The 25,495-nt window shown below is 32.4% G+C and overlaps 1 protein-coding gene across 2 annotated transcripts; it reads right to left on the bottom strand.

Annotated features, from left to right (window-relative positions):
• Positions 1–2,721: 2,721 nt before the first annotated feature.
• Positions 2,722–23,567, bottom strand: LOC127735641 (E3 ubiquitin-protein ligase KCMF1-like). Of its 2 annotated transcripts, XM_052245876.1 has the most exons (8): positions 23,378–23,567; positions 19,687–19,854; positions 15,739–15,878; positions 14,560–14,661; positions 13,091–13,353; positions 12,279–12,326; positions 11,711–11,854; positions 2,722–7,377 (listed from the first exon to the last, which is right to left on the bottom strand). In XM_052245876.1, the coding sequence occupies exons 1-8, from the start codon at positions 23,391–23,393 to the stop codon at positions 6,813–6,815; spliced, it is 1,446 nt and encodes a 481-aa protein (XP_052101836.1). In that variant the 5' UTR covers positions 23,394–23,567; the 3' UTR covers positions 2,722–6,812. The 2 variants fall into 2 exon arrangements, with proteins under 2 accessions (XP_052101836.1, XP_052101837.1); XM_052245877.1 differs by lacking the exon at positions 12,279–12,326 and having other exon boundaries at positions 23,378–23,556.
• Positions 23,568–25,495: the final 1,928 nt, after the last annotated feature.

Here is a 25,495-nt window from a genome sequence, read left to right as displayed (position 1 = left end):
TGGATTATCTCCCTTACACTGTTTTAGATTATCTTTATTGTTCATTAACCATTACTTTATACATAATTTAAAAGCAGTGTAAGGGAGATAATTTCAATGATGTATTTGATTTATCTCCCTTACACTGCTTTAAATTATGTTTTGTACTAAAGTATTTGTCCATTAACCAGGACAACCTTGTTTTTCCCCCTTTTTTGCCCCTAATTCCTAAACGGTTTGAGCCATAACCCCCCAAAGCAAATCCTAACCATCCCTTTGTGGTATGGAAACTTGTAGTATAATTTCAGAGAGATCCATACACCGTTCCACAGTTATTGTCTGGAAACTAGAAAATGCTCATTTTTGGCCCCTTTTTGGCCCCTAATTCCTTAACTGTTGGTGCCATAACCCCCAAAATCAATCCCAACCTTCCTTTTGTGGTATTTAACCTTATGGTCAAATTTCAAAAAGATCCATTCACTTAAACTAAAGTTAGAGTGTGAAAACCAATATGTATTCGGACGACGACGCCGGACGACGACGACGCCAACGTCATACCAATATACGACCACAAAATTTTTTTGCGGTCGTATAAAAATGACTTGATATTTAGAATAAATAAAAAAAGAATTTTTTTTCCATTTGTAAAGGGCACAACTCTAGAACAGAAGTGACGGCACCAAAATTCAAAATTGATCTGATTATTGTGGTAATAAGCATTGTGTAAAGGAGCATAAACTCTAGAACTGTAAAAGTGACGCCACCAAAATTCAAACTTGATCTGTATTTAGTGGTAATAAGCATTGTGTATAAGTTTCATAACATTTGGTTGAGGCAAACTAAAGTTAGAGAACGGAAACCAACTTTGGGACCTACGTACGTACGGACGGACGTACAGACGGACAATGGTAAAACTTAATGCCCCCTCCGCTACGGCAGGGGCATAAAAATCCAAAATGTCATTTATCATTAATACAATGTCTTTTAAAAATCTATAAAACTTATCTGTAAGTGTAATCAAACTTTATATATTTAATTAACCATTTCTGTTCGAAGGGAAATAACTAAATCACATAATAAGTACCACTTTTTGACTATTGGAAAGGGATATAACTCAACAAGAAAAGCCTTTATTTAGTCACATGAAACAACATATCTAAATTTGAAAAAATTTTGTCAAAGCATTTTCATGTTAAAGAACAGACACTGTTTGGCAGCAGCCCGCTGTACATCCCCAAATCAATAACCGATTTTTCCTTCGAAAATCCGGTTAAATATCAAAAGTCGGAGAAAAGTCAATTTCAAATTGGGTCATTAGTCATAAACTTAATTGAGAAACTGAAAATCAACGTCATTAATTTTTCGTTGTTTTCTGATGAAAAGATACACAAGACTTTAGTTTTCACAAATCTGGTAACATTTTTGGGATTTTGGATTAAAATGTATTTGTATTTCAATTTTCACAGAATTTATTGTTTGACTTCAGAATTTTCAAAATATTGACTCATTTCAATCCCAAGTTATATATGCAATGAAAATTTCCACTCCAAAGACATTGATGGAGGTGTTGCATTTGTTTTGTTGTTGAGTATATTCAATTTCATCAAATGTGTATCTACTTCTTATGACCATTTTTACGTTCCACAATTCTCTCCAGTTTCTAACAATACTTAATGAGCTTGTCACAAGATTTAAAGGAGTAGGGCATATACCGGTAAATTTCACAACAGGGTCAATTTCAGTCTCAGTCTCAACTTTAATTCACAGTCTGTGTTCTAACAATATGTTGGCTTATTTTAAATTATAGTCATCAAATTATCATTGCATCAATATGTAACACTGAATAGCATTTTGGATTTTATGGAATAATATAAAATTGTGGAACAGTATGTAAGTACACAATATACTCTCTAATATCCAATTTCCAGTAGAATTTGGCAAATTTTAGATTTTTACCTCAAGTGAAATAAATACAGGGAAAATTGTTACGAGGTAATTAATGGGTTCCACTTTTGAAGCATAAACTGCTTACCCTTCCAGGACACTAGAGTTTACTCCTGATCTATTGTTGGATAAGAGTTGTTTAAGCTTTGTTTTCTAAGTAGTATTTTGGTGACTGTTGTCTGACAACAACTATAGAAACACATTTTGTAAAATTGTCCTAAGGAATACCAATTAACCAGCAATATTTCAACATCAATATTTAATCACCAAAAAAAATACAGATATCGATTGCATCTGTATAAAATCATCTGACTTGCATTCATTCACTCTTCAATTTCTGGTGATTGAAAATTATGACTACAGTCTAGTTTGAATTGTGATTTTGTATGATTAAGATAAATTCTTTACCCTAGAACTACAAATATTTCCATTGATACAGTTGCCTTTTTAATTTCAATTAAGTCTAAGTTCCACTACAGGTACCACATGTGGAGCAGGATGTGCTTTCCCTTTTGGTGCTCTTGAAATCGCCCCCAGTTTTTAGTGGGGTTTGTGTTGCTATTAAAGTCTTTAGTTTTCTATGTTGTAATTTGTAAACTATTGTTTGTTTTTTTGGTCGTTTTTTTGTTTTTTTTTGCCATGCTTGTGTCAGTTTATTTTCGACATATGAGTTTGACCATACCTTTGGTATCTTCCACCTCTCTTTTCACAGTGTTTGCAACAGATAACAGACACTGGTATTATGACAGATACCAAGTGATAGCATTTGTCCACATAAATAATTACATGAGACGAAACTATATTATAATTTTAATTCCATTTCAAACAATTTATGAACATTCATCATCCTCTCCTCTAACATTCAAACTTCTCCACGCTTGTAACTTGACCTGTTAATTCATTAAACAATGAGATAGGGTTTCTCCCTATCACAGTATATACCATGTACACATGTGATTAAAGTTTGTATCTTCTGTGTGAAGTTACAAGGAAAACTATCCATAAATATTTATATGTTGTATGGTAGCTGAAGTATAGGCTACTTTCAACTGTATGCATGAAATCATTTTTATGAAACACAGGCAATTTTTTTTTACTTTGTTTGTACTATCACAGGAAAAATGATGCTTAAATATCTTATATCATCCAATTATTATCTTTTCTTTATATAATCATTATCAAGGACAAATCTGTTCATTCCACTCTAAATTGAGGTCTTAATGTTTCTATAAAATATCATTGGAATGGATATCACAAAACCAATCTTTACCAATACATATAAGCATATATATATAAGTGGGAGGATTAAACAGCTTCTTTTGTTAATTATCATGATATATGTTAAAAAAATGAAATTTTAGCATCCATATTCAGTCTAATGTAGCTTTTGGTTTTAACTATTACTGTCCAAATATGTGATAAGATTTTGTTGTAAACAGAAGTGCAAGGGAGAGCAAAAACAGAACTTCCAAAAACACTACTTGTAATCATTTAACTTTAAAAAAATAATTAACCAGGAAACACTATTGATGAACATCTTATTCTCTGAATGAAATGATTTATAACCATCAACAGGTTTGTTAATTCATGGCCAATCAAAATTAATATTGTTTCAAGAACCTTTTAATTTAATGGATCGGGGAATATTGTAATCCCAAAGTCAGTCTGTTCATTTTTTTCTTTTTCACACTTTTGGTTTTAAAATGAAAAAAAAAAAAAATGCAACCAAATCTTTAAATAAAAATAAAAAATCATGAACAAATATGATTTTAAAATTCTAATGGATTTAAGGTTTACAAAGAAATGATCCAGATTTGTCAATTAGTGAAGAATGGAATTGAAATGGTTAATATTTAAGAATATTATTAACTTTATAAGCATATTAACTGGACAATAAACATGATAATTGTATTTGTATAACAATTTTTCATTCATAAGTAAATTCAAAGTCTACTATCATTTTAAAAAATTTGTCAGTAAGTAAAATCTCAAATGTAAACAGCTGACATGTACAAAATATGTATGTTTCTGCACCAGGCCAGAGAAACTGACATTCATTTTGAATGACCTATTTTTCAATATTATTCCACCCACATATACAGAAACTAGTTAAAACTGTATGTGCAACTCATTTCCTTTACATAATGACAAAATATCATCTTAATACTCTTATGCATTTTATAGGCCACTGCCTTTTTAAATTTCTCCTTTAACTCGCCATCTTGACTCTTGATGCGTTGATGAAAGATGTGAAAATTTTCAATGCCAGACTAACATGGGAGGTAATCTGTCATAATATCACTAAACTTAACCAGAAAAATGTACAAAACATGACACTGAATTTGTATGATTGACTAAAGCGATGAATAAACAAAACATTAAATATTGTTGCCTTCCCTATCATGTAAAAACACATCTCTTTAATCAATCTTTATAAAATAAAAAATTTTTTTTTAAGTAGCTAGTTTTTCACTTTCATAGTATAAAGTGACAAGAAAGACCAGCTTCAACTTTATAAGTGTTTGTAACTTCTAATCAGTTCGTATTTAAAATTTAAGCAACCAAGTCTGACAACACTGAACACCTTTTTTCAAATTCAACTACTGTAAGTTCAGAAATTATTGTTTTTATTAATGCGAAAAATGTGACAGTACCATGTTGGCGATAAGAAAAGCTTGCATTTATAATTTCAGTAGTGATGTTCCTTCACAAGATTTTTCGCATTAATTACATCTCAAATTTTTACCAGTAATCAGTGATCAGCGATAAAAAATGCACACACTTATTTCTGAATTTACAGTATCTTAATTTAATTATATTTGACAGAGATCAAGCTATTGAGAATTCTCAAATACCAAATTAAATCAAATTTTACTTGAATAAAAAATACAACACTAATTTTTTGTGGAAAGATCTTTAAGATGCATGTTAATTAAATATATGACTGTAATAATTTTTTACATATGAATATTGGTATAGTACAACCTGATGTATGATGACTTAGAGATTGAAATAATTTATTTAAATGATTAGAACAATTACACCATGAATACTAAAATGATTGATCATAAATTTCTATGTAGAACTTAAAACTCTACTGTTTCCATCATATTTCCAAGTGTAACTATTTTAGAAATAGTTAAAATAAGTGTTTATAGCTCTCAAAAGGTTGGAAAAAGTTCATCTGATAGTAAAACAAATATAAATAGGAAATGACAAAACACCAGTGTATGACTGCAAACAGAAAACAGCTGTTGACATTGAAAAATATAACTTTCAGAAAATAACAAACTATTTGTATTCCTCAATTTTTACAATAACGAAGGATCATAAATAGATGCTCAAAGGAGTCTAAATTGCTCATGTGAAAAAATATGCTATTTTGAAATTTACGAAAAAATCAGGAAAAACAAATTATTTACAAATCCTCCAAGTTTCATCATATTGGCATTTTTGTACATAATTTTTTGCTGCATACAGTTTCTGTCATATTATATCTATCATAATTTTCAAGAACATAAAAAGCTATTTAAAATCGATTATAAGGAGTTTTTATTTTAGTACAAACAGATAGCAGGAATATCCTGACATTCTAAACATTTTAGCCTCATTAGATTTTCTGAATCTATTATACTTTTCAAGATAATAGCTAATGACAACATCTCCTTGTTCTTTTGAATAAGACCTTTGAAATAGTTTACGGAAATTAAGAAAGTACCTGTTTCTATTATTGGCGTTGGTTGCCGTGATAGCAAAAACTGGACACTTTCATACAGAAAAGTCACTTGTTGTGTCACTATGTCACTGATGTTATAAATATGTCAAAATTGATATATTTGATCCAAAATGGCCACTTTTAAACTTAGTTTTAAACAAAATTATATATGAGCCAAGACCTTATGTAAACTCAAAAGATATTTTACACACATTAACATCTTTGTAAAATACATCTTACAGCAAAATATCTTTTCTGGCTTAAGACCTGGCTCCTTTCTAAACATAAATGACAAAATCTCAAAATATGGCTATTTTGGGATCTTTTCCATTAAAACATACATAGTAACAAGGAAAGGTACTTTGAAAATCAAGGAGCTACCTAAACAGGAAAATTAAGCATTTCTCTTACAATTTCACTGTACCAAAACACCTATACACATAGCTGAGACTGCAGTGTCTTCCTTGGTCCCATGTATGCTTTCATGAAACAGAATTATGGCTTTTGAACATCTGAAAGATGTAAATTTTAAATTACTTTTTGAATTTGAATTATTTGAGGGGCCAAACAAGTAGTTGTATCATACTTTTAAGTGAAAAAGAAAAATATACAAGCAGATATCAGTTTAAAAGTGTTTGATTTTTGCACTGTAAAAACAATGACAACAAATCTTGCTAAGGTTCTCCGTTTTGTTAAAATATTCCAACAGTAGGTCTACATTTGAAGTTTTTAGAATTGTTCTGTTTAAACATTGGTATTTAGATCTCACATAGAACATATGATTACTACAGAGATGTATATTACATGTACATATATACTGTGTTTGCACTAAAGCTTCTTACAGGCAGTGAAGCTCATCTCGATTCCTAATTCACGTTCCCTGTCATCTGAAAGCACTTGAGAATACATACAAACTATAGCTTGACATCATATCACAGTAAACAAGAAATTTAGCACACCTCTGTAACATGTTTCAATTATCAGTTTAAAAAAAATGAAATATACGTAAAGCTCATTTTTGAAATAAGCTGTCAATCATCTCAACCCTGTTGGTCTCTTTACTGGGTAATAAGACATTTTTTATAACAAGACTGAAGCAAAATAAATATTCTAATAATAAGTGTGATCATCCATCTTTGGACTTCATTAATTAGTAAAACAATTACAACAATCTTCAGTGAGGAGGGGGCTCACGGTCAGAGGCTTTAGAAGTAGGAAGCTGCTTAAACATTGTCTTTTTAGCAGCTGCCGGATTCATCCGACTGTCTCTTGATCCAGGCCTTCCTGGTAATGGTTGGGGATTGCTGGCACCAATCCCAGCACCAGCCATTTGGCCATGTTGATTAGAACCGGAAATATTTCCGTACATGGGACCTGGTGGTGAGGCCATGGTACTGTGGCGAATCCCACTGTTGTTTACACTACCTCCACCAGACATACTGTGGGCTGGTCGAGTAGATGGTTGAACTTTCGGTACCGTAGATTGACTTGGCTTTTCTGTCATAGAAGACTTGGAAGCCACTTCTTTAATTTGTCCATTAGTAGTCTTTTGAGGAGTAGGATTTAAAGGGGTTTCTATCACATTCTCTTCACTGTCTTTTGATCCTAAATCCTCTTCAGAAATCTTAAATTGTTCAGTCAATGCTGACAATAATAATTCTTGTATGAATAAACTTTTATCACTTCTTTCATCCTCATACTTTTTGTCTGAGTCCGTCCAACCCTGGGAATCAAAGCACCTGTAAAACAAGTCAAGATATATAAATTGAAATTGTAGGATTTTCGTTGTTACATCTGTAATATTAAGATAAATGTCATCAAAATAACAGTTGTCCAATTCCTGCTGGATGGTCATCAATTTGTATTAACACATTTTTTAATTATTCTGATGAATATGTTTCCAATACAACTCAGGATGTCATATTGAAATAAAAGATCTGTCTCACTGCATTGCAGAAAATTGGAAGACAATAACATGATGATCTTATGTGTATGTAAATCCGGTTAGTATTACTAACCACCTAACTATCATCTTCATCCCCAGTGGGACATAAGGTCATAGATAATCTGTACCCACATGTTAAACAAAATATTCCTAACAAGAGTGCACACACTGAAATGTCTCGCCTTCTTTACTAATCATTGATATTATGTTGATAGTCCTAAATATAAATCTTTATTACAACTGTCACATAAACTTAACATTAACCAAGTAAACTAAACATTGACCAATGAACCATGAAAATGAGGTCAAGGTCAGATGAACCATGCTAGGCAGGCATGTAAAGCTAACAATTCTTCCATACAACAAATATAGTTGACCTTTTGCTTATATTTAAGAAAAACCGACCAAAACACAAAAACTTAACACTGAGCAATGAACCTTGAAAATGAGGTCAAGGTCAAATAAAACCTGTGTGACTGACATATAGATCATAAAATATTTCCATACACCAAATATAGTTGAACTATTGCATATAGTATTAGAAAAAAAGACCAAAACTCAAAAACTTAACTTTGACCACTGAACCATGAAAATGAGGTCAAGGTCAGATGACACCTGCCAGCTAGACATGTACACCTTACAATCATTCCATACACCAAATATAGTAGACCTATTGCATACAGTATAAGAAAAACAGACCAAAACACAAAAACTTAACTTTAACCACTGAACCATGAAAATGAGGTCAAGGTCAGATGACACCTGCCAGTTGGACATGTACACCTTACAGTCCTTCCATAAACCGAATATACTAGACCTATTGCAAATAGTATCTGAGATATGGACTTGACCACCAAAACTTAACCTTGTTTACTGATCCATGAAATGAGGTCGAGGTCAAGTGAAAACTGTCTGACGGGCATGAAGACCTTGCAAGGTACGCACATACCAAATATAGTTATCCTTTTACTTATAATAAGAGAGAATTTAACATTACAAAAAATCTTAACTTTTTTTTCAAGTAGTCACTGAACCATGAAAATGAGGTCAAGGACATTGGACATGTGACTGACGGAAACTTCGTAACATGAGGCATCCATATACAAAGTATGAAGCATCCAGATCTTCCACCTTCTAAAATATAAAGCTTTTAAGAAGTTAGCTATCGCCGCTGCCGGATCACTATCCCTATGTCGAGCTTTCTGCAACAAAAGTCGCAGGCTCGACAATAAGACAATAAAACTAATATTTTTTTTTCCGTAAAGTATAAATATACTGCTGGTTATAAGCTTTGTGTAAAAGTTTCATAATATTTGGTTGAGGCAAAGTAAAGTTAGTGCAGAAACAGCAAATTCAGCTTTCTTTCTACATGTATTTATAAAGGGGCATAAATAAAGTACAGTGAAAGTAAGGCCACCCAAATTCGAACTTGATCTGTGTTTGGTGGTAATAAGCATTGTGTATAAGTTTCTTAACATGTCTCCTTTAAATTGTTTCACATTTTCATATCGGGGCCTTTTATAACAGACTATACAGTATGTATTTCTCATTGTTGGAAGCTGTACAATGACCTATAACTGCTTATAGCAACATTATCTAAACTCTGGAAGATAGTTATCTCATTGGCAATCATACCAAATGTCCTGATTTTAATACAAAACATGGGGAATAATTCAACATTTATTTTTAAGATAGTACCTCTTGATTATGAAAAAAGCATCTGTAAAAATTTCCTGAAATTCCATGGATGTTTGAAAAAATTGTAAAATCTTTTAACCATAGACAATATCTAAATATTAGGTTTAAATAAATGAAGAATGTCAGATGCACCTGCTTGAAAATATACAGCAAATTCAGCAATTTTTTAATTTACAAAGGACATAACTCAAGAAAAGCGAAAGTTACGGCCCCCAAATTCAATCTTGATCTGTGTTTGGTGGTAATAAGCATTGTGTACAAGATTTATAACATTTGGTTGATCAAACTAAAAGTTAGAGTGTGGAGACAACAAATTGAGCAATTTTTCCATTAATAAAGGGACATAACTCAAGAACGGTTAAAGTGACACCACACAAATTCAAGCTAGATCTGTGTTTGGTATAATAAAAATTGTACATGGTTACACTGAACTGTGCGTCTCTTCTGCCACTGCTGCTGTCAGTGTAAAAGTGTACTATCTACTGCCAAAAATTAAGTCAATCTATCAGTAAAAGATGGAAAAAGTTGAAAAAAATATCCAAAATTTTGCTCCAGGAGCTCTCTCTTGATCATCAAGAAGCTTGTCAAAAAATGCCATGGAGGTTTTAAAAAGTTATTGAAGTCTAAAGATACATGTGTCTTGCCATTGCAAAGGTTGAGACAAAAACAAACTAGAGACCCCTAGGAGCCTCAATCAATCACCTGGCAAAAAAAACACCTTCAAGCTATAAATTTTTCGTTTTTTTGTAATCAGATCAAATAGGTTTATTTTCAGGAACAATTTTGTTTTCACATTCAGCTTTTCAAGTGCATTCATGTGTGAACACCATTTTCCCCCTTAAATGCTGGGATCACCTGGGGGCTGTTCCAGAATTAACCTAGGTTTTTAGGCCCCATCCACCCATACTATAATTTTTTTTATTTTACTTTATACTAGAAAATTCAACCACCCACAATTAATTAATTTGAGTGCCTCCCACCCACGAAATCATGCCAAAATTTTGGAACGGCCCTTATTGATATGTCAAAATTAGAATAAACAAAATATTGACAAAAGCTTCCAAGCCTCCACCATTCCCACTTCAAAGCAAATGGCCCTCCACTATATTATCAATATTAGAAAACCAATTAAATGCTTATCAAGTCTGCTTTTTAAAGTACTTTAAACAACAAGAGTGCACACGCTGAAATGTCTCGCCTTCTTTACTAACCATTGATTTTATGTTGAAAGTCCTAAATATAAAGCTTTACTACAAGTAACACATAAACTTAACATGATCCAAGAAAATGAGGTCAAGGTCAGATAAACCAAACGAGAAATACATGTACACCTTACAATCATTCAATAAACCAAACATGGTTGACCTATTGCTTATAGTTTCTAAGAAACAGTCTTAACCAAGAAAACTTAACATTGTCCAATGAACCATGAAAATGAGGTCAAGGTCAGATGAACCATGCCAGACAGACAAGAACACCTTACAATCAATTTATGAATTAAATATACATGACCTATTGCTTATAGTATATAAGAAACAAACTTAACATTGACCAATAAACCATGAAAATGAGGTCAAGGTCAGATGATACTTGCCAGACAGACATAAACACCTTACAATCCTTCCATACAACAAATATAGTTGATCTATTGCTTATAGTTGAAGAAAAACAGACCAAAACACAAAAACTTAACACTGAGAAATGAACTGTGAAAATGAGGTCAAGGTCAAATAAAACCTGCAAGACTGACATGTACATCATAAAATATTTCCATACACCAAATATAGTTGACCTATCGCATATAGTATTAGAAAAAAAGATCAAAACTTAAAAACTTAACTTTGACCACTGAACCATGAAAATGAGGTCAAGGTCAGATGACACCTACCAGCTGGACATGTACACCTTACAATCATTCCATATACCAAATATAGTAGACCTACTGCTTATAGTATCTGATATAAGGACTTGACCACGAAAACTTAACCTTGTTCACTGATCCATGAAAATTGTCTGACGGGCATGAGGACCTTGCAAGGTACGCACATACTAAATATAGTTATCCTATTACTCATTATAAGAAAGAAATTAACATTACAAAAAATGTTGACTTTTTTTCAAGTAGTCACTGAACCATGAAAATGAGGTCAAGGACAATGGACATATGACAGTCGGAAACTTCGTAACATAAGGCATCTATATACAAAGTATGAAGCATCCAGGTCTTCTAGCTTTTAAAATATAAAGCTTTCAAGAAGTTAGCTAACGCCGCCGCCGCCGGATCACTATCCCTATGTCGAGCTTTCTGCAACAAAAGTCGCAGGCTCGACAAAAACAAAACATCTAAAAGTTCATAGAAATTACCATTAAATGGCACTCTGTAGTTGTTTTTTTCATAGAACGTAACTTTTTTTTTACAACATACAAACCTGGCTAGAAGAAAGGGAGAGTTGCTCTTTGCAGCACTGCTACTATTACTCTGACTTTCACCACTGGCATTATTACTACTACCAGCAGCATTATTTTTATTTGTTTCTACTTGTCGTCTATTTGGTAATCTTTCTAACTGTTGTCTGAAACACAATGATGATAACGAATAAGGATATATAAGATCACCATCCATGTGCAATGAAAATGAGAGTAATCTACATGAGAGAAGCATCTAGTATAAGCTTTTTTTCATAATGTGCTTATCAAAATTAAACCATTACAACACCAAAGGGGTAAAATATGTGCTTTTATTATTTTTCTAAAAATTCTCTTAACTTGTTTCCTTTCAAAATAAGAGTTGATACTTAAGTTGAAATTTATTCGGTTTTATTAGGATACACAACATGTAGTTCGAAAATGATGTACACATGTATTTTGTAAGGATGTGGCTTTTGTGCAAAGGAATCTGATCTTTGTTCCTGAGTCTTTGACTGTAAAGGAGGTATATACATATTTTTTGTTGGAGGATATATATTTGAATGGGAAGTGATCAGGAGTAATTCTTACCTGAAATTGAGCACTGTATTTGCATTCCACGATGTTTGGTTTGGATTCCTACAGAACCAGGGAAATGGTTATTAAAAGTACATAATTAAAGACACACTGTTATATTATCCTCCAACAAAAGGTTTGTGTGGTATTACAACATAAGTAAGGATGGAGGGAATTACAACAATGAACATTTCACAAAATGATGATATACATGATATATGACGATTATGAAAAAGACAATAGCATTGTTCTCTTCATTTCGATCATGAGGACTTTACAGTTATTTATAATTATTTCTTACAGGTTAACAGCTGTTCCAAGAAGCATAAGGGAGAAGGGGGTTAAGATTTCTTAGACCTCAACCTACCCCCTCTTATTGTCTATCAGTGGATACATTGAACCTGTCATGTATAACTTTATAAATATATACTCTTATAAACAGACCACTACTCTAAATAATTGAATCCCATTGGTTAATGTGTTATAGTATTTACTATATTTCAACTGAATGTGGACTTTTGAAAATGGATCTGGAGTGTTTTTAAATTCATTTTAATGCAAACCTTTACATAATCCTTTTGAAAATAGTGAGATACTTGATGTCCTCATTTTTCATAATGTCTCAAGAATGCAAATACCTTTAATTAATAATCATAAATATAAAGCATTGAAATACTATCAACCATCTTTCCTTATTGAAAAAGAAATAAAAAATATCAAAGTTCTTTCAATAAATCAGTTATATTGTCTAAATGTTGCACTCTATAGCTAGCATAAAAACCCTAAAATGATGACTTCCAATGTACACAATGACATTAGAAACTAACCTGGTTGATTGCAGCTGCATTTCAAGCTGTTGTAGTTGTGAGGATACACTTTGTGCTGCTGCTGCTCGGCTTCTCACACTTGACAGCTGCGATAATAATTCTGCTATTGGATCCATCGTTTCCCTACCCCCTGGTGAAAGCCCCGACAAAGCTGTGTTCCCCGAAAAATGCATGTTTGTTGTTCGCCTTGTTCTAGTACCCCCAACTGTTCCCCTTCCTGGATGTGGTATTCTTCTTACATGACGAATTCCTGCTGGTTCATCGTGTCAAAGTTAAGGAACTTAACATGTTTGTACATATTCCACATAAAAAGAAAATTCTAAATATAAATGATTCTGTCAATTTCTGCATCTGGCATTATGTCCCCTTGTAGGATTTTTGGATAAGGAAGAACTCAAAATTTTGAACTGTAGTCTAAGTTGTTCTCACCTTAGGCTTTGACAATGTTGCAAAATATGATTTTTTTTAAATTTCATCTAGTGACAAAATACATCTTCTGGCCCAGCTATTTTCCCCATGCTAAAAAATGTTCATGCTTCACTGTAATAGCAATACAATTGATACAAGAGACCAATTCTGGTAATTAATAAGTTGTCTTCAAGCAAGTGTCAATATATTCACCTGAACACTCTTATTATTGGGTAAACAAACTATCAACTGATTGACCAAAACATACACCTGTTGATCATCAGGTAAATTGTCATTATGACCCTCTAGGAACAATTGAAATAACCAAGGAAGTAATAGTTTTATACATGTCTACTTATCTTCAAAAACTAATGGTAAAGCAATTAGAATAAAACTTCCTGATGTTTCATTACTTTTCATAACAAAATTAGCAATTTTGCAGTCTGTTTAAGATTAAAATTTAAAGGTATCACTTCCAGTTTCAATGTAAACAAACATCAATTACCCTTCTTGCTTGCCATTAAAGTTAGAAAGGCTTTACCAAAGATTAACAATAAGAAGTGAAACCTTTATTAAAAAGATGGGATACATGACACTTGGCGCAATAGAAATTGACAACACAAATTTGATGCCGTTGATTTTTCTGGTGGTAGCTTTTTTTTTCAGTTGACCACCAGATATATAGATTTTTTTAGTACTTGTGAGTGTTTTCCATAGAACTGTTTTGAAGAATGGTAGTTATGAATTGAGAAGGTTCGTGGGGCTTATATACATGTAGCATAACGCTTTTAAATTAAAAGGATAGGGCCTAAATTAAAGAATGGGACCCTAACATTTATAAATCCTCTGCATCTAAGAAAACACTGTCTAACTGCTGTACACAAATTAGCTAAATGCTTACAGCAATTTTTATTGTCTCTTAGTTATTATTATTCACATTACATTTCTTTTCTCTGAACCAAATGGTTGTCTCATTTTTTAATAACATCAGTTGACATTATAAATTTATGAAATTATTTCATTAGTAATACTGTCCTTTTTTATTTAACAATAAAGGATATAAATTCTCTGGGTGTCCTATGTTGTAGACTTAAATGTTCCGAAAAGTCATCTGTCACATAGTTAGGTTCCCCACCAGGTAAAGAAGCACATATTGGACATACCTGTCAAATATAAAAAATTACTATGAAAATATGAAATTATCAATTTGAATATAATAGCAATGCATGGCTTCCAAAATGGTCATATTGTTCAGACAAGTCCAGGAAATTAAATTCTCAACTGGTTGTGCTGAGCCTGAAATGGATTTCAAACATGGGTTTGCCATGTTAACATAACTCAGAAATAACATTTGAGGATTTTTGTGATCTTTTTGATCTGACCTCTTGCCTTACACAGCCATACTTTTCCGGTCATAAAAGTACATGATGAATAATTACCAGAACGGTTAATTCCCACCTCTTAACCAACCAATCAGCTTGTTATAAATGAAAATAAAACAAATCAGCTGAGAGATTGACAAACATCCTCCTGTCACAAATCATTGTACAATTATAACTCAAACGATCAACACTGTTTCCTGATTAAATGGCTTTTAAAGTAAAATCCATTTGCCATTGTTTTTATTCAATTTAATCATTGACAGTATTTGTCCTTGCAATTGGCCACTTCAAAAATCTTGATATTCCTTGTCAGTTGCATTTTTGGTTACTTGTGTGTGTGTGTGTGTGTGTGTGCACCTTTTAGATTACAAGTTGTCTCCCTTATATGAATTTTGATGGCAACATGACCTCGGCATGAAGTCAGTCGGTCAGAGACATAACAGATTCTAGCGATTTTCAATATTTTCTAGCAATTTAAATCATCATTTCACCGTTAAGATTAAGCCCTACTTTTATACTCCCTCATTACAACCAAGGTCAACTTATAGTTGTCTGATAGACATAGCTGAAATTTACCTGTTCAGGCAACAGGTAACTATTTTGTACTAGAATTTTTGGAACAGATCTAGACTTTGCCTTAGAAAATGACAGACTTATTGGGTTCTCAAATTATTCATTTCAACACTCTTAATTTACTGTCAGAACTATCATCTCTATTCAGAGTCAGTATTTAGGTATTCTCTCAGACTTTTAAGAGATTTGAATATTCAGAAACCTTTGTTAATGTACATGCTTCATGGCTTCTGTCATTCCACTATCAATTAAAATAAATAGTCAATATTGTGTGGAAAACCTTACCACTTCTTGTGATGCTTCTACATGATCTGAGGCAACATGCTCTTGTAAAGTTGCATCTGTAAAGCCCATTTTACCACAGTAGGGACAAGTAAAGGCCTGTGGTTGATCTGAACTCATGGCTTCACCACCATAAAATAAATCTGAAGTATAACATACAACATATTAGCAAACCTTTTATTATTTAGTAGCTTTGAGTTTGTACCTATATATTTATGACAATTGTAAATGATTTAAAATAATTCTATTTCATGTTGCACTTAATAAATAATTATCTGAGGTGTAAGTAGGAAGATTATAAATAAACAAGAATATATGTTCATAGGACACCTTGCCCAGCTCGTACTATCACATTTCTATGTTCAGTGGATCACAAAATCTCAATCAAAATCCTAATTTGGCATACTGAAACCTTTTTTTTAAGATTCATATCATAACCAAGTTATTTGTACTTTGGTGAATAGTTGTCTCATTGGCAATCCTACCACATCTCAATATTTTTATATACATGTATGTGGGGTGAATTTACAAAATTTTAAATAAGAAAGAAGTAGATATACAGAGATTGCGAAACTTCGATTTTTTTTATCAGACCAAAGACTGACAGAAAGCAAACTTTTGCTGGTCCTTCCAAAAATTTGGTGGTCCTTCATTTTTGGTAAATTATTACCCAATTTGTAAAATTTGAATATTTAAACATGTTAAAAGGTGGAAAACATTAGAAAATGAAATTAAATACAAAAATCATTTTTTGAGACATAAAAATTTTGTAAGGGTTAGGGTTTCATTTTAAAATAAATGGGGAATGTGTCCATGGGACACAGATGATGCCCCTGCTTGCATATCATATAAAGTTATAAAGGGACATAACTGAAGAACAGTAAAAGTGACGCTACCGAAATTTGTTATTGATCTGAGTTTTGTAGTAATAAGTATTGTGTATAAGTTTCATAACATTTGGTTGAGGCTAACTTAAGTTTGAGAACGGAAACAAAAAATTCAGCAATTTTTCCTTTTGTAAAGGGGCATAACTCTAGAACAGTAAAAGTGACACCACCAAAAATCAAATTTGATCTGTATTTTGTGGTAATAAGCATTGTGTATAAGTTTTATAACATTTGGTTGAGGCAAACTAAAGTTAGAGAACGGAAACAAAAAATTCAGCAATTTTTCCATTTGTAAAGGGGCATAACTCTACAACGGTTTAAGTGATGCCACCAAAATTCAAACTTGATCTGTGTTTTGTGGTAATCAGCATTGTGTATAAGTTTCATAACATTTGATTGAGGCAAACCTAAGTTAGAGAACGGAAACGAAAAATTCAGCAATTTTTCCATTTGTAAAGGGGCATAACTCTACAACGGTTAAAGTGACGCCACCAAAATTCATACTTGATCTGTGTTTTGTGTTAATAAGCATTGTGTATAAGTTTCATAACATTTGGTAGAAGCAAACTAAAGTTAGAAAACGGAAACCAACTTTGGGACGTATGTACGAACGTACGGATGGACAAGGGTAAAACTTAATGCCCCCTCCGCTACGGCGGGGGCATAAAAATCATTGGGTCTGTAGAACAGAATTTTAATATACTTTTAAGAAAATCTGATCATTACTACAGACAGAATTTTAATATACTTTTAAGAAAATCTGATCATTACTACAGACAGAATTTTAATATACTTTTAAGAAAATCTAAAAAAAATATTATTCCATTACAGAAAAAAATTGTGTATTCACCGAGTCCAGTTCCTGTATATTATATTAATGTACACAAATTGCAATTTTTGTCAATGTTCTGTGAACATAGAAGATTTTGGAATCAGTAACTTAAAAAGTTTTTTGTTGAATAATAAGCATTATATCTTGTTTGTTCTAAAAGTCCCCCAAAAAATTAATGCATCACAATTCAAAAGGAATAGCACTAAACATGCTAAAGCTGTTAATTAAATATGAATTCAAAAATTCACCCGATGAAACTCATTATTTACATGTACAAGTCAGAAATTAGCTCTACAATGGTTAAAGTCAATAACATAAATAAATTATTTCATAAAAAAATAAATGTGGATAGTGTCCACATGTGGACACAGATGATGCCCCCGCTTGCATATCATATAGTTATAAAGGGACATAACTGAAGAACGGTAAAAGTGACGCTACCCAAATTTGAACTTGATCTGAGTTTTGTGGTAATAAGCATTGTGTGTAAGTCTCATAATATTTGGTTGAGGCTAACTTAAGTAGAGAACAGAAACTAAAAATTCAGCAATTTTTCTATTTGTAAACACTCATAACTCTAGAACGGTTGTGTATAAGTTTTACAACATTTGGTTGAGACAAACTAAAAATTTCAGCAATTTTTATGTTTATAAAGGGACATAACTCTAGAATGGTAAAAGTGTTGCCACCTAATTTCGTACTTAATCTGTATTATGTAGTAATGAGCATTGTGTATAAGTTTCATAACATTTGGTTGAGGCAAACTCAAGTTAGAGAACTGAAACAAAAAAATTGTACTTGATCCTTACTGAGTTTTGTGGTAATGAATATTGTGTATAGGTTTCATAATGTTTGGCTGGGGAAAACTTCAGTTACAGAATGGAAACTAAAAAATGTTGCAATCTTTCTATTTATAAAGGGGCATAACTCAATAATGGTTAAAGTGACACTACCCAAATTCAACTTGATCTGTGTTTTATCAGTGGAAGTCAAAATTAAACATTGCATTGTATAAAGCAATGATTGTAGTTGATTCAACTATAATCATGGTCAAAGGAAGATAACTCCAATTTAAAAAATATATTATATAAACTTGATATTTAGAAGAAAATAAAAATTTTGCAATTTTTCCTTTTATAAAGGGGCATAACTCTAGATCAGTTAAAGTGACACCACCAAAATTCAAACTTGATCTGTGTTTTGTGGTAATAAGCATTGTGTATAAGTTTCATAACATTTGGTTGAGGCAAACTTAAGTTAGAGAACGGAAACTAAAAATTTTGCAATATTTCCTTTTATAAAGGGGCATAACTCTAGATCGGTTAAAGTGACGCCACCAAAATTCAAACTTGATCTGTGTTTTGTGGTAATAAGCATTGTGTATAAGTTTCATAACATTTGGTTGAGGCAAACTGAAGTTAGAGAACGGAAACCAATTTCGGGACGTACGTACGTACGTACGTACGTACAGACGGACAAGGGTAAAACTTAATGCCCCCTCCGCTACGGCGGGGGCATAAAAAACATTCCTAGCTAACTTTTATAGTTAAATGATTGTTACTTGTACCAGTTATAATCAAAGTTCTGAATTTATCACTAGGAACATATATACATGTATATACAACTTTGTTCAATATGAAAAACAACATTTACTTGATAGAGACTGCTGGCATGGCTGGACTTTAACCATTACAAATTTTCATGTTTACAAATTGCCAATTTTTTTTTTTATAATTGTATTCAAAACTTTTCCAATCAACAAATTCTAGTCAGGAAATGATCAATGTTTGTTGCTTTGTAATATCTTTTGTCCATTTTGGAATTTAGTGTTAACGGAAGATCTTTGATAGTCTCTATTGTTACGAGGACATCTAAAAACAAGGAATTATTTGAATTTGGAATAATTTTGAATTCTGGAAAAATGATAAATGTATGACATGTATGATGAAAACTAACCCAACTAAGAAGGGTTAGCTATGCATGCATGGCTAAGGGGGTTAGTTAATTCATACTGAAATATCAGTGAAAGTAACTTGAACCTCAGACATGCAAGCATGGCTTAATCATTTAAGTTGGGTTAGAGTTCGTCAAACATTTCTTATTATTTTTCCAGAATTCAAATAATTCCTCATTTTAGATGTCTTTTTGGTTTAAATATGTATTTGAGTTGCTGTCTCAATGATATTTATCCTGTATTTCTCTTTATCTACATAAAAAACAACTATTTCTTACCAAAATCATTTCTTGTAAGGATACACTGCATTGGGTGATCTGCAGTGTGTCTGGATGTTGTGGCTCCAGATTCATAACATGTAGAACACAGGTCATAATCGTAACAAATTAAACACTTATATCTTCTTCCTTTAAAGTTCCCTTTCAAACAGGAATCACAGCTTACACCTGAAAATGATAGAAAGTAAAAATATATTATTGTTACCATGATAACAGTAACCAGGGTTCTCACTAAGGATTTTCCAAGGTGAGTCCAGGGTCTCGTCATTCTTGGCAATGGCGATTCCAACAGTGAGATTTTTTTTATTGCTCTATAATTTATTATTTCACTCGCCATGACAAAATAGACCAAGCAAAAGACATCAAATTTAGATTATTTTAAAACTTTTGCTAGAAAATAATGAAATGTGTGTTCATTTTACAATATTGTATGTAGAAGGTCCTATAACAACAACACTTTAAGGAATGTTCCAGTAATTTATTGAGATCGACATATTTCGGTGGCTAGGCCACCGTCATCAGGATAGAAAACAATACATAAAATCATGCTGATGTACAAAATCGAGTTGAGAAAATAAAACGTCACAATGTTGCTATGGTGAGTAACATTTGAAATAGCAATTGAAAGAGAAAGTGAAAGTAAGTATATATGGAAGTGAACTATTAAAATAAATAGAATAAAAATACAATGTTTTTGTTGTTAAATGTTTGTTAAAATTATTCTGCCATCATGTGTTAGCACTCTTGCACAGTGGAACGAATCAAACAATAAATTATTGTCAGTTGTGTTCTGTGTAAACTTTGAGTTCAATTAACTTCTTTATTTCCAAATATAGACGCCATTTTACTAGCAATTCCGTACTTTTTTTTTTTTATTTTACAATATTGATACATCTTTGGACTCGCCAGTTTTAAAATTGATGAGTCCAGACATATTTTCATGAGTCAAGGACTCATTGACTCGCCTTAGTGAGAACCCAGAACTGTAACTTACTTAATAATTTACAGGATCTATATAATATTACCAAAAGAAATGTTTCTTTCTTGGCATGTGAATGACAAAAAACAGTTAAAAACAGAATTTTTTTTGGTATGACAGCTACCTGTAGCTATGAACTTTCAAGGTTATTAAAACATTTCAATGAAACATATATCATGTGTATATATCTAATTCATGATTTACATATCTTTCAACCGACATTACATTTTAGAGTTGCACCAAATAATTCACTCACTTAACAAAGATTTCAGTACACATGTATTTTCCATTTTCACCCTTATTGTCTACGTTTGTCACTTAATAAGTAGGTCAGTAGCCCTCTTAAATGTTGTTGCATAGATGAATGAATATCATACATCAGTAATGTCAGTCTGAGATTGTTCTGATGTTTGACACATTTTTTTTTCACTTTAGAAGGGTTTGTACGAAAGCTTTATTTCCATTATAAACCTTCCATTTTCAGCAACATACTATGAGTTTGAACACAATATTCAGATCTAATTATATTTTCTCACAGAGCTTGTAATCATGAGAGCTATTTTATGCAGAAAGGATGACATATGTGCGCTATGTAATATTTGTTTGGATATGACAGATTTAATGAAGAGGTATACCTTGTTAATTAATGTGGATCACTGGTATCATACATGTATGCATAAATTAACATCAAAATTTAATGCACTGGAATGAAATAACACTTCAAGCTTGCATGACTTGACAACTTGTTCAAATAGAAGGGACATAACAAAAAAACAGATATGGGTTGGAATGTATGATTTATTCACTTGAAAATGAATCTATGACAATATCAAGAAAGAAATATGCCATCACAAGGTTTGGTTGGTGATTTATATGTTTTGTATATGTTCAAATGTATGAGCTGCAATCTAATGTCCAACAGCCCCAGCAAGTCCTAAACTTGAGGCCTCTCAGAGTCTGTTTCACTCACCTGGTAGAAATATGCTACCAGTATTTTCTTACTTTTTACCCAATTATTCGGATTAATATATCTCAAAGGTAATGCAATTTCATTTGTATAAAGTACATTTGTATTTTGAAGTCTCTAGGCTTGTCTTATAGCAAATGTTGTTGCCACATACAAATTCATAATTCTTATTTTGCACTTTCAAAAGTTATTTTTAAATTTACTACCAAGACTTCTACCGGTTGGGGAGAATCCTCATAAATGGGTACTATATTCCCATTTATGGGTATCAATTTACAGTGACAAAAAAATCAATTTTTGTATTTCATCATAATAGCTGTCATGGCGCAAATTTTCATACAAATGGCAACATTTTCCCCTTTAAAACCATAGTACAAATGAGAACTTAATACAAAGATAATGGCCTCCAAAAATGCTACTTTTGAAGGCTGTTTACCTTTATCCTGATGATATTTCAGTCATGATGTCTTAAGACAAAATGTTGTCCTATACCCGAATGTTTGCGCCATGACAGAAAATATCTTTAAATCCAAGGTTTATATTTTATCACTGAAAATTGATACCCATTTTGGTGTATAAATAAAGGCAACAGTAGTATACCGCTGTTCAAAAGTCATAAATCGATTGAGAGAAAACAAATCTGGGTTACAAACTAAAACCGAGGGATCAACTATAAGAGGAAAACAACGGAACTACAGAAACACTGAACTGCAACAAAAACAGCCAACATACATAGAAACGGACCATTTGATAACAACTGCCATATTCCTGACTTGGTACAGGACATTTTAAGAAAAAATGGTGGGTTTTATGGCTAGCCAAACCTCCCGCTTAAATTACAATGTTAAAAATATCGCTAAAATGACAACACTATGTGACAGGAATACAGTACAAACAAACGCAAGAACACTCAGCACAGAGAAATGCATAAATAAATAATATAATAGTACATTACAACATGTAAACCGCGAATAACAACGGACATCTCCCATTAATGACAGCACAGGACACCACAAACTGCACGTCACATGAATGGATCAACGCCACAAAAAGTGATGTACACATTAACTTTAAATTCATACAATTATATGGAACGAGATCCAAAAATTCACAATTAATTTCACAATATTAGTGCAAATAAACAGTCCTTTTGACTTCTGAGCTGCAGGAATTTCTTTTGAATGATGCATTCAATTTTCAATATAAAAATGATGGACTCTTAAAAGAACGTAATAATTGACCATCATCATACATGAGATATTTGTGAACGTGATTAAGATATGATTGAATAATATTCCTTCCACTTTGTTTCTTGGATGGATAATTCTAAAGATACACCATCATATCTAAATTGGACCGAAGGCGAAGGGTTGATATAGAAGCCTTGGTTAGGATTAAGACTCATTTGATTTTATGGCAATTTTCAAGTTTACATTTCTACCACATATTACCAATTGTGATGGCGAGATTGTCTCTCTCATTTGTAGCCCCCAAATCGCTCATCTTATGCAATGACCAATGCCTTGGAAGTGAAGTGAAAACAACTTCCTGGAAACTGTCTCGTGCTGACAACGAAAACTGCTATATATCAGAAGCCAACATACAAATCATACACTGAATCATGAAGTGCAAAAGTATAAATATTACTCTTAATAATACTATGTCTTATCAGAGAGATGATAGTTTTTTTTATATTACGCTGAATATTATTGGTGGCCATTTTGTCGACAAATTTATGAACTCACCCTCATGCCTCGACATTTCGGAAATAAAGCTTTTATCTTAAAGAAAAGATATCCTGATAAAGGTAGAGATAGAGAAGGATTTACTGTCAATTCTTCTGGCATGTAAATTAGCGTATGTAAAAGATTAATTTAGGAAAATCCAAGGTTACATTCTTGGCAAATGGGAACCATGATGACGTCACGTAATTTCACGGGAAGAATTTTAGAAATACGAGAGTTTTCTAAAAGATTATTTTTTTTTAATTTTATACCACTACTGAGTAGCAAAATATTGTAAAACCGTGCTCTGTATACTTAAATAGCATTAAAATATTTTCCAGAACTTATTCACAGTACAATTCAACAAAAGTTCCAAAATAAATAAGATACAACTAAAGCAGCAACGGACGTTATATAACACCTGTTATTGCAGGTAGATTTCTACTACGCTTGAATAGTCTATTTATTAGGAAGTTATAAAGCAAAGTAGGATATAAGAATGGTATCATTTGAGGTTCAATATTCAGTGCAGGTGGATTTCTAGTCCACTCTCTCTATTAGAATTTACCCCTTGGTTTTATTTTACTAAAAAATCCATCTAAATATATTCTTAAACTAATCAAACAGCTGCTATTCATTGCACACATGAAGAGCTATTAACTCATTATTTTTATTCATTTTTTGTCCTTACGATATAAGATTTTCTGGTTATACTTTCTGCTGGGAACACTAGGCTTTCAGGGAAATATTTCTTATACTACACTTAATAGAAAAAACAAAGGATATGGGGTATCCATCCATGACACAGAATCAGCACATGCACATAAAAAAAAACACACAAAAAGCAAAGGAGCAGCGTTTTATTGATGTTTTTCATCTTTATTACTATTCAAGAATATGTTTGTATGAAGAATATGTTTGTATTCCCTTATTTTATTTATTTTGTATTTACATTGTATCATAGGTCAAATTTATTTGTTCAGTGTATGTTCACTGGTGTTAATATTTCCTTTGAATGAGTTAAGCCATTTCAGTTGATATTTTATAGTGTGTCTTTCTATGTTGTGATGTTACACCATTGTTTCAGAAAAAGGGTGAAGGTTTCAAGGGCGTAGCTGCCGTTAGGCACTTTAGGCACGTGCCTTCCGATAATTTTTTCACAAATAATTTTTTTTATCAAAAAAATTATGGCCAGACAACGTTATCTGTAGATGCACACGAAGTCGTCAAATGTCATTTGTACACTAGTCTATCATCCTTAGTGAATGGAGACTACGAGTATTGGATACAATCGTGTGCACATTATATTCCACCTTATATAGAAACTAAAAACTAGAACTTTGGTTCAGATCATTTCACTTAATAAAAATACTTGAATGAACCTCAACATGCTCAAAACCCTGACATTCTATTCTTATATACATGATTTATTTGTATTAGTCGTGTTGGCTTTCAACTAGCTTTCCACTAGCTTGGTCTTCATCCGACCTATAAGGAAACCCTTGCCGAATTAGGACGTCCGTTTTGGCTGTGCGGGATGTATAGATACGCAGTCACCTCTGGTCAGAATGTGGGCGTTAAATCCGATGCCTAATGTAGAGAGAATACCATGCTCTCTGCACGTAAAGAACATTTACAACAACTCTTTGAGGGGTCCGTAGGTGGTCTGCTGAAAGGCAAAATTTATGTCCCTATCCAATAAACCCTTGCAATTGCATTTCTAAACTTACAGACCTTCATCCTGGACGACCCCTATGACAGGACCTACCTGTTGTATTTATTGTAAATTTGTTTTGTCCTGAACATGCAGCACCTATTTGCCACTGGACATTTAGCAATCAACCAATCAATCAACTAGCTTCCAGTAACTTCGAGTACTATCAGATCTACGTGTAATGACAAAAATTATTCAAATTCCTAGGGATATTACAGTACAGGATATTAGAAAATTTGAATTTCTTGAATTTTGTTAGATAGTATGAACAGAATAGAACTTCTGCATTAGGCATTGCCTGTGTGTGTGTGTATGTGTTTGTGTTGCCGGGGAGCATGACGGTTTAAGAATCAAAAGATGAATGATCGATGCCTAGCCCATAGAATACAGTATTATTATGTTAGTCTCAGTGTTTACGTGCCTCT

This window comes from Mytilus californianus, unplaced genomic scaffold, assembly GCF_021869535.1.
Source record: "Mytilus californianus isolate M0D057914Y unplaced genomic scaffold, xbMytCali1.0.p SCAF_3, whole genome shotgun sequence".
Lineage (NCBI taxonomy): Eukaryota > Metazoa > Mollusca > Bivalvia > Mytilida > Mytilidae > Mytilus > Mytilus californianus.
Note: the sequence above shows the minus strand (reverse complement) of the source record. Positions and strands in the feature narration are given on the sequence as shown.